Below are 11811 nucleotides of genomic sequence, written 5' to 3'. Positions count from 1 at the left end.
ACTAAAAAGTAATTTGATTTTAAAAAACACAAAAAAAAAAGTCTCATAGTACTATTAATCACTATAATGAGAAGAATTTTAAATTTGTCTATATATATATATATATATATATATATATATATATATATATATATATATATATATATATATATATATATATATATATATATATATATATATATATATATATACTAAAATTCAAATGCAAGCAGTAAAAAAAATAAATATGATTACTAAACGAAAAACGGAACATTCAGATAATAAATACAAATAGAACCTGACAAATATGTTAAACTAGATAAGTGTAGTAAACATGTAAAGTGCTTGCTATGCAATATTTAAGTCAGAAATTTATGATCTGTTACTACATATAATTATGAGCAACACTGCAAAAGCATTTCACACGAAGTGACAAGAAACAAAGTATTTCTCAACTACTATACATCAATATTTTTCTGTTTCTTGTCTAAATGTTTCAAAATTATAAATGTTCTTCCTCCTAAAATTAATTTTAATATTATAGCTGAATTTAAAACAAAACTGCATAAAACATGCAACAGGATATTTAATAAAAGTAAAGAACTTGTTGTTCTTTTTCAACACCTATGAATCATGTGTTGAACACATTCACCTATGAATCACAGTATGATATAATGGGTAGTATTATAGAACTTTTTTGACTATAGGAATTATTGTTTCAGAAACTAATCAAACTTCAGAATATGATTTATGTTAACGGGTATTTTGTAAGCTTTACAAAAAAAAAATCATTAACTAGATGAAACACTATTATATACAATGCAGTCTCATCTAATTTCAACAGCAAGTGGTAAAGCAAACAAAATATTTTGAATTATCATGCTGAATTTTTTTTTAACACTTCAGAAACATGTTAATAGATTTTTAGCTACAAATCTCCCAGGAGTTTCCTTGAGACACACAAAAATAACAGTAAAAACTATAAGAAGTTTTATTCTTGATATTTCTTTAGATGGCCTCAACTTAATGTTAAATAGAATTATGATTTTTCACAACTTCAAAGAACATATGTTATTAACAAATATAAAAAAAAGTTCTTTTGTTTATAAGAACAGTTACATAATTTGTGCTAAAATGACAACATAAAAGTCTACAAAATTAAAGAGTGAATTAAAATTTTAAATTGGTTAAATTTAGATAACATAAACAGATAGCATAACAGATGAAAACATTAAACAAAAACGGCCTTTGGAACTTAAATACTAAATGAATAGGTTCCGGTTGTCGATAACTATTGCACAGATATTCAGTCTTCATATTTATTATTTATGCACCCGCTAATCGTGTACTACAAAAACCAAAAAAAATTGTTTCTAAATTATTACTTTTTTTTTAAATTATGTTTTAAAATACATTTGTCAATTTTGTTTAGTTTTAAAAATTCTTTTTTTCCCGAAGATTCATTTTTCGTGTTCCTGAACTTTCGCTTTGAAATTTATTGTTCTTAAAATTTTTTTGTTTACGGCAATGAACCTTATTTTTCGTTATCAAGGTTCATTGTGCCTCGAAAACGGAATCCTCATTGCGAACCACGACAGAGTAAATATGAGTTTGAAAAGTCAATGTGTTTTAAAGCAAGTTGATTTCTTCCCCGTCATCACATAGCTTCTCATAATCAAAGCTTGGTTTACTTTTTGAAGTTTTTAGATAACACTGTGCAACACATTTCTGCAACTTATAAGTTGTTAGGTAACTTTATATTCATTAATACTGCTGATTTCAAACATGTAGTCAAAATATTTCTAGCACATCAGGATTTTGAGTTATGTTACGTTACAACTTTTACAATGCATTATATTTTCGCCATGCAACATATCAATTTGCCATTTGTCATGCAGCTAATTTTATTACTGTAGTTGCAGGTTCCCCCACCTTAGATGGCTCAGAACTTGTTCTCACAGCACATTTTAGTTGATAATAATATCAAAATCTGCTGACATCATTAGTTAACGATGAAGGCTTATTTATAGTAGCTAATATCAGCTGCTGTTGGTTGCATAGCAAGACACTTTGGTATTTAACAAGCTTTCATAAAGTGTTTTGCCAGTGAAGTGGGAGATTTATAAGTCAATAACTAAAAACTAGCTCTAATTACAAATTTATTATAGGTGTTAAGCTAAAGTAATAACTATAATTCGTTTGAAAAGATGGCTGAGAGACGCAGATGTGTAAACCATCCTGACAGTTTTTATTATGTTTATGGATTATTCACAGTTTTTATTATGTTTATGGATTAGTCACAGAGAAAGAATATCACCTTTTTTGTTAAATTTGTTTATAACGCTCACTTTAATATGAAGCTTGGAGACCAAAACAAGACATGGTCACCGTGCATCATTTGTGTGTCATGCTACTCGAATTTTACGAGGTGGCTAAATGGCAAAAGAAGTTTTTTATTTTCAGTTTCTATAATTTAGAAAAAATCAAAAGACTATAGCAAAAATTGCTTCTTATGCATCACGAAGATGGGAAAATTTTCTAGTAAGAACAAGGAGAAGATTGAATATCCTAATGTATCCTCTGAGATTAGGCTCGTGTTTCACAACTACACCATGACAATTGCTGTGCCACCTAGTGACATTGTTGAAAGTGATGAATCAGCGTCTATTCGTTCCTCCCACAAATGTGGTGACAGCCTTGATGCACCTGAAGACGGTAAACCTCACATCATCAAACAAACTGAACTCAATAATTTAGTACGAGATCTGAATTTACCGAATAATAAAGCAGAGCTACTTGCGTCTTGTCTTCAACAATGGAATCTCTGGTCAAAAAGCGCGATGGTAAGTGTTATTAGAAACCGAAGTGTGAATCTTTCACAGCCTTCCGTACCTCAAAGAGACAATTTTAAGGATGAATGATTCCAAAATCATAGGAATTTATAGGAACTCAAATTAGACATGTTGTAATGAATGACTCCATGCTTACTTTGAAGTTGATTGATTTGCATTAGAAAGTTTGGGACTCATTCAAGGCTATCGTTGATGGGTTTCTTGGAAAAAGAAAATTGGACGACTACACAGAACTGGTCAAAAAAAACGGACTATAAGGTCATTGGAGCAAATGTATCGCCTAAGAAGCATTTCCTGCACTCTCATATTAATTTCTTTCCGGATTTTTTAGATCTATTGATATATGACAATACTAGAAATTTTTTTTCAAAAAGCAACTCTCTCGGGTTTGTTTAATTTGATTCCATTTCATTTAATTGCGAAAGATTCATCATATGTAAGACAATAAGCCAAAATACTACATTATTTACAAAATAACCTTAAGGAGCCATCCATAAAGGACGTCATGCAAAAAAAAAGTCCATAAAATATGGAATGAGATCAAGGAAAAGCAAAATTTGAAAATAAAAAGGTTCTTTAATTTCATTTTGGGCCCATCTATCAACCATGCAATCTGTTCCTTCCTTCCAGAAAACTGCCATGAATCAGGTAATATTTATTGCACCATATAATAATAAGTTACAATAATAATATTGTAGAAAAAAAATATAAATTAGTTTGTATAGTTCTTTCGGTACTGTAGGTGTTCGCCTACCACCCGAAAGTGAAAAAAGCTCTTTAAGTACGTGACGGAATTGGTCGCCCTACTATTGAGGTTAGAACAATCTGAGATATTGCGTGTCATCATTCAACTTGCTAAACATGGATCTGCTGCCCACAAGAAAAGACAATCTGAAGTGTATAGGGTGAGAGTACAACTTTATATAAGAAAAAGTTCTAATGGACTATATTAGGTCTTAATATAACTTTTCAGCCTCTGAACTTATTCACAGATAATTTATAATTACTTTTAAAGAGCCTCAAATTGTTGAATGAACTTGGTGCCGAGCTCGAAAAGAGAGGTTACAATTTTAGCAAAAGTGCTTTATATAATCGTTTGCTGCCAAAACGGAGTGATTCACTTGAAGGAAAGAGACACGTCCACATGGTTCAAGTCAAGTTGATGCGGGCTCAAAATGACCTCCATTCAAGTCACGTCGATGGTCCATTTTGAACAGCAATGCTGTATCACATCGAAGAGAACTTTTTTAGGTTGAGCGTAGAACGCCTCATGTATCTTAATACAATTCAACATAATTTATATACTAACTAAATCTCTTAATATTAACAACTATGTCTTTATATTATATACAAATACGTCTATATACATATGCAATTACTATAAATAAAATTTCTACTTCTATTTCCCCTTTCGGCCATTTTATTGGACTTGGATCAATTGATTGACAGGCTATAAATTTCTCAACCATTTGTTTTACTCACTGACGGGTCAATTTTTCGAACAATGTACAATGTTTTCTTCACGCCTTAATGTCCTGTAGATCTATGAACGTGCTCGATTTCTTTGGAAGATAGCGAAGTACTAAAAAGGCCACTTGCTGCCATTTCAGAGGGTTTGTCAACCAATTTTAACAAACTATTGGGCACTCTAGTAAGGGCATCGGCCAAGTTAACTTCTGAAGCGACAAGCTTAATATCTATTTTGAGTTGGTATTCGTCCACTATATTTGCAACATTCTGGAGTCTTCTTTTTATAAACATTTTGTTTGACGCTTTTGTCCTCAATCTAGATTTTCCCAGGAGCGCGTCGGTAACCCAATGGAATACCGCTTTCAAACATGATTCGTTTTTTCCCATAAAACAAACATCGCAAGTTGCAGATATTCCACCAAAAGCCACTATTCTATCCATACCCATCAAAAAACAATAACCAAGTGGTTTGAAGTCAACTACAAGTGCTTCCACAAAAACTTTATTTCCATTTGGTGTGACAATTCAAGTTCGGCTAACGCTTTCGCACTGTTGTCCGTTTACATTTACCACGCTAACTACTTTCTTCGTAATTTTTAGCGCACACTTTTTATAAATGATGCAGCAGGTACATTCTGAGTTGATCAACACATCCCGAAGAACGCCCTTAATGTCCGAGCGTATAGTAGGTAACGCCATTATTGATTGTTTAAGGAGAGAATCGGCCCAATCATCTTCTCCCTCGGCATGTTTTTTGGACACATTCTTGAAATGTGTCCTTTCTCTTGACATGAGTAACACAAAACATCGCTGGGCTTCCTTGTTTGATTACTACTTCTTCGTAGATGACAATCTCTTGCAAAATGATTGGTGAGTTTTCATTCATAGCAAATTGGTTGCGTTTGATATTCAAGCAACCTTGGCACAGCACGTCATTTTGTTGCAGCAGCAGCAGCAAAATTTTCATTCGTTCCATCGTTCCGTTCTTCATCATAAGTGCTCTTGCTCGCGCAAGTATTTATATAGTAGTAAGATCATCCATACGAGAATTCGATCTTAGCATCCGTCGAACTTCCTCAGGGAGCCCAGAAACAAAGGCACATACAATTGCTCTGTTAGTAGCCCACCAATCAGCATAGATAATTTTTGCAGTTCCGCCAAATGAACATCAACCGCCTCTCCATTCTTTAACTTTAAATGCATTAACGGCAAGTGTTTTTAGCAACGCCTCTTTTATCAGGTCAAAATCTTCTTTATCAGTTTCTGCTAACTGTTGATACACTGCAAATGTACCATTCGTGAGACGGAGGGGAACAATACTCGCCAGATCGGTTGTACCAATTAGTTTGCACTTTAAATCAACTTTAGTCGACACTTTAGCCGAAATAGCTTGTTGTATCATATCAAAAGAACTTTTTTAAGTTGAGCGTAAAACGCCTCATGTATTTTAGTACAATTCAACATAATTTATATACAAACTAATTCTCTTGATATTTACAATTATGTCTTTATATAATATACAAATACGTCTATAAAAATATGCAATTATTTACAAACGAACGCAAATCAATTGTTAGCTTTAAAACAATCATTAAATATAATTACCCTTTACAAGCAAGTATAAGGAATGTGGAAGAAGTTTGCTCTTTTTTGGGCCCCAAAGATTGTGTGCTTTATTGGGCAAGACGATAAAGCTTGGATCCAATTGGAATCACCGCTGCCAACAAACAAGCTCCTATATTGATGCATACGGAATATCGAGTTTCTCTTCCTGATCATGAATGGGTTATCGCTGCAAAGCACAAACTCATCCCGTCCGTCTACGCAAGTATTCCAATCAAACCAGATGGGCTTGGAAAATCTGACTCAGATTTCTATTCCGGTTCCACTTATGCTGATATTCGATCTAGAAAGCGTTCATCATCGACAGAGTATGCTCACGGATTGGACTTTGATCAACTTTTGACTCTGCCAGAGTTCAATTCTATCACAAAAGATCCTTTGACCAAGTTGGTCAAGCTAGTAGTTGTCTTCAGTGTTGATGGTGGACCACATGAAAATCCACATTACGCTAAAGTCATCGAAACTTGTATAGCCTTCTTTTTCAAATTTTTTATTGCAATCTATCAATCTATATTATGTTTATTATGATTTAAATATTTATTTTGTTTACAGCAATTCATCATTTCCTTACAAATAATTTGGATGCCTTATTTATCATGACGAATGCACCAGGACGGAGTGCTTTCAATCGAGCCGAGAGAAGAATGGCTCCACTGAGTAAAGAGTTGGCGGGATTGATTCTACCTCATAATCATTATGGATCTCATCTAGACTCTAAAGGGATACAAATTCATTTTTATTATCAACTGTTTATCAAAATATAATATATATATAGGATTAAGGAGTTAATTATCTGCATTGCGACTTATATTTAAGGCAGGACAGTGGATCTTCTTTTGGAAAAACAGAACTTTGAATTTTCTGGAAAGAGCTGTGCCTCTGTCTTTTCAGGTCTGATGATTGACCAGTTTCCAACGGTGGCCGAGTATTTCGATCCAGACAAAAAAACGGAGCTCGATGTCCATCATTTCTTATCAAAGGATCAGGACTGGTTTGCCTCTCATGTGCGCACCAGTCAATATTTCACGCAAATTGTGAAATGTGAAGATCCCGGATGTTGCGCTTTGAAAAGGAGCTCTTACTTCCATGTTATTCCTGGTCAATTTCTGCCTCCACCTATTCCAATTAGCCAGTCAGAAGATGGCTTCAAAGCTATATCTATTTCAGACGTCGCCAGAAAGATTCGTTTTCCTTCTGTATTCCGTATTCTGTATTATATTGTATTGTGTCCCTCTGTGCAATAAAACTTGTCTCAGAAAATCTGAAAGCATTTTAACTAGTACTTTGCCTCCCAAGTCATGCTCAAAAAGCATGTCAATGTTACTCATTCCAATGTTATTACCCGAATGGCTATTACTCTTTTGCAAGTCAGGCCTGTTCGCATTGCCGCCAAGTGCATTTTAAAAGGGTATAGAAAAAATGGACAACCGGTGACAAAGTAGGGGGGAGGGGGTCAAAAAATGCCTAATAAATGGTGACGTCCTTTATGGACGACCCCTAAATGCTTAGTATTTAAAATAAACATAATAAAAACGCATAAAAAGTAGTATTATAGCACGGTTTTACTTATTTTTGAACTAAAGTTTTTCAGCAACAAAAAAATAGATATTAGTCTAATTTATGGCCGTCGTATTGTGTTGTTATTTATGTACTATTTATTTACTACTATGCGGATATAATGATTTTTTCATTCATTTTATGTGGATAAAATGATTTTTTAATTCGACATCTGGCCCAAATATTTTATAAAATAATTAAACAATAGTCAACAAGTGACTGGTACAAACGTTTAATCTAACACAAGTCAAAAAATTATTAAGCAAAAATTTGTTACTGTGACGGGGTAACATAGCAGTAATTACATAGTAATCAAAACACAAATCGCATCTACAAATGAAAACATACAACACATGGTTTATCCCATATTATGCTATCTTATGTAGATGCTTAAAGAGATAAAAAAAATCGACAAAATAAGGATTAAGGATTTTTATGGAGTAAAACTTTTTACAACTGCTTGAATATTTTAAGTAAAAACAAAAAAAGTTTAACAAAATACTGAGAAAATCTGTTTATTTTCTTTGAAACTTGATAGGGGATAAGTTTGAAGTATGACTAATTTGTTTGCGTATTTGAATGTACTTATCTGATAGCTTTGTAATAATTAAATTTAAATAACAAAAAATGTTAATAAAATAATAAATGTTGACAAACGAATATCACACGGCTAAAATTTAATCCATTATTTAAAAATAGCAATTTGTTCATCGTGATGAATCAGTTTAAATATATTTAAATAAATAGATACTTTGGGTTAAAAAACTGTTTACATTGAACTTTGAAAGTCAAAAAAAATTTATAGTTACAACAGGTACATTAAAAAGCTAAAAGTAAAAATAAGTCAAATGAATAACTAGCCATAAAAAAATGTCAAAAAAAAAGAATGGAGAAATCATCTTAAAGAACATTTCACTAATTACTATCATGTGCATCGTAACTAGCAATGGAAAATTATTTATAGGAGGTAAAATAGTCAAATTTAAGTTATCAAAAACAATGCTGTCATAATTTGTAATTGTAATAACTTTTTCAAATTTAAAAAAAATTTTAATTGCTTTTATATAATATACTTATTAAAAAAGAGCAAAGTAACGAACTTAAAGCTCAAGTAAGATATTATAATACCGTAGTTACAGAAAATATAAATCCTTGTTATTTATTCCCATTTTTTTATATCGTATTAAAATGTAAGTTTTGAAACATTAAAAAAATGTATGTATAACCTTTTGTTTTTAAAATTAAATTTTCTCATAATATTTAGATTAGTTTTACAAGATGTATCGATTTATTATCATTTATTATCGATTATATTTGTTATCAATTTATTTCAGATTGCTCGTACGGTTTCTGCAATCAGCTATGCAAAACAATCGATGAAGATGTAATTGAATGTTTTTGTAGGAAAGGCTTTATACTTCAAAAAGATGGACGAAATTGCATTCTTGGTAAATAGTGTCGCGTTTTCTTACCTACTACGCTATTTTATTTTATCCATCCTTTTGGATATTAAAATCCTAATTTGAAATATTTTGATAATCTTTGCTCAGAAAACCTTTTTAAATCTTTCTGTTTTTATTTTCTCTAACACTAAATTCAAATACTATGAACACTTATTTTTATTATAACCACTAAATATCATTACATTAGTTCAATAAAGACCCTTATAATTTCAGATCAAGATGATAATCAGTTAGTGGAAAGTATTCAGATATCGGGAGATGGAGAATCACTAGAAAATTGTGACGACTCTGATGGAATATGTGAATCCTTTACTAGTAACATTGGATCAGGAGAAAATAATGATATATTAGAAAAATTTGAACAACCATCACAAGAAAACTTGGTATTAAGTTCATTATTAAATAATAAACACACAAAAGTAAACAATTTTGTAACAATTCGTTCTAGCAGTATTAAAGTCGTCAACAAAAAAATTATCAAGTTTAGCAACGCAAACCCTAATATTTCAAGTACATCTCAAAAAAAAGCAATAGTTACAACAAAAACAAGCATAAGTCTACAATCAACTCCAAATATAAACATGAGTCAGCATCCAACTCCAAATATAAGCATGAGTCAACAATTAACTCCAAATATAGGCATGAGTCGACAATCAACCCCAATTATAAGCTTGAGTCGACAATCAACTCCGAAAATTAGTATGAGTCGACAATCAACCAACAATTCATATAAAACTTTTGAGATTTTAAAAATTATCGATCTACAAAAATACAAAACTTTTGAAATGGGAAATACATCATATGAATCTCAGGACACATTTCCAACTCCAATAAATATTTTGAATCCCAACACACCACTATTTCAAAATGCCAATTCATTATCTGTTTATTCTGAAAAATCTCCATTTAAATTTTTATTAACAGAATCAGGTTTATATCAAGATGAAAGTTCTAAAGAGAATACGTCATCGAATACTGTAATGCATGACGTAATTGAAGGAAGCTTTTATAAAGTAACAAGTAAAATTCAACCAACTCCGTTCAAATTTCATACTGCTTCTTCCAATATTCAAGCAAGTCCGCACAACATTTCAAAGGTTTTGTCCGAACTCAAAACACCTTGGCTTAAAACTAAAGAAAATTTATACAAAATTCAAGCAACTGTGTCAAAAATTCATGCAGTTGTTTCTAAAAATAGAGTGATTTCTCCCGAAAATCAAGCAACTTTAAATAAATTCCAAACAACTCCTTTTGAAATCCAAGCAACTGCTTCCGAATTTCAAGCAAGTATACCTTTTGCTGTAAAGAAAACTCCCGTTTTTTATCTAGAAAATTTGACTATAGCATACTTTCCAAATAACAAAGTATCGAATACAAGCACTGCTAATATGAGTTTGACACCAGCTCAATCTAAGAAATATTTAATTACAGAAATCCTACAAAATTTAAATGATGAGCAACATAGTTCAACAATTGTCTTAAAAAAAACTCCCATTTTATTTAAGGAAAATTTATTAACAGAAATGTTTTCTAATTCAAATTACATAGAAGCAGCTGTCACCACCACCATAGCGAAAACACCAGTTAACTCTCTAGTAAATTTAAAAAAAAAAAATTTTTCGAAAGAAAATAACTCTTTAGAGGAAAATGCAACCACTGTCATAGATAAAAACCCAGATTTTTATCAGGCAAACTTTACGATTAAAAATTCCTTTTATCCACTTTATACAGAAAAAAATATTGTTTTTACTGAAAATATAAAGACACCAATTCCATTTCAGAGTTACTCAAACAGAAAAAATATTTATAATTTAAGTTACATCAAAGAAAACAAAATCTCTTTCATAGTAAGCGAAAAAACTGCCATGGAGAAAATGACAGTACCATACCAGAAAAAATCTAAAATAATTTCGTTCCATAATTTAACTAATAAGGAAAATTTGATGATAAAAGAAACTCCACGTCTCCGTCTGGAAAGCACAAAAAATACCTTTAGACCTAGTTATACGGAAACAAAGAAAACAACATTAATACGAGAAAAACTAGTTCCATACCAAATCAAATCAAAAATCGAAAACTCAAAGAAAGCAACCGTTTTTAGTCCAAAAAATGCAGAAACAACTCCAATCACTGTTGTTGAGACAGTTTCATTTTTAGAAAACTCAAAAATAGAAAATATTTTTACTCCAAGTAATGCAAATATAACTTCATTTGTAAATACCTTTCTTTCATCAACTTCATTATTTTTCACAAAAGCGGACAATGCGGGCATAGCAAATAATCACACTGAGAATTCAAAAGAGATCCATCAATTTGAAAATCTAGTTACTCAATTTATCGATCCTAAAACAGATATAATAAAAGAGTCTAACACTTTTAAAAGTAGCTCAAGCAGTATAAATCAGTTTTGGGTGATTAACGTTTTTATAATACTCTTAACATATATTTTTGTGGTTGTAATTATGAAATGATTTAACATCTTTGATATTTTTGTAAATAACAAGTTTAAATATAAACAAAAATAATTATTTTTCATCAAATAAATTTTTTCAATACAATTTGCAGCATTAAAGTGAAACATTTTATGTAACTGAAGACAAAAATAATATTATTATTTCAATCAGTCACGGATCCAGGAGGGGGTATGGGGGGGTATGTGTCACCCATTTCCCCTTCCCCCACCCGCGCAGAATCTAAAAGTCCTAAAATATCTTAGAAAATGAGGAACTTTTTTTATTTTTTAGGAGATTTAAATGTGATACAAAATACAAAGATATTTCAACATCTCCCCCCACAAAAAATTCCTGGATCCATCAGTTAGGATACAAATAATAATATTGGAATATAGTTAATAAAGTAGTGAAATT

The 11811-nt window shown here is 31.3% G+C and overlaps 1 protein-coding gene across 1 annotated transcript; it reads left to right on the top strand.

Moving 5' to 3' along the window:
* The first annotated feature begins 7998 nt into the window (after window positions 1-7998).
* Window positions 7999-11488, top strand: LOC100212495 (uncharacterized). Its single transcript, XM_065807661.1, has 3 exons — window positions 7999-8448; window positions 8816-8929; window positions 9158-11488. The coding sequence occupies exons 1-3, from the start codon at window positions 8352-8354 to the stop codon at window positions 11413-11415; spliced, it is 2469 nt and encodes an 822-aa protein (XP_065663733.1). The 5' UTR covers window positions 7999-8351; the 3' UTR covers window positions 11416-11488.
* Window positions 11489-11811: the final 323 nt, after the last annotated feature.

This window comes from Hydra vulgaris, chromosome 10 (assembly GCF_038396675.1).
Source record: "Hydra vulgaris chromosome 10, alternate assembly HydraT2T_AEP".
NCBI classification, from domain to species: domain Eukaryota; kingdom Metazoa; phylum Cnidaria; class Hydrozoa; order Anthoathecata; family Hydridae; genus Hydra; species Hydra vulgaris.
The sequence above is the reverse complement of the archived record's forward strand: the minus strand, read 5'-3'. Positions and strand labels throughout refer to the sequence as shown.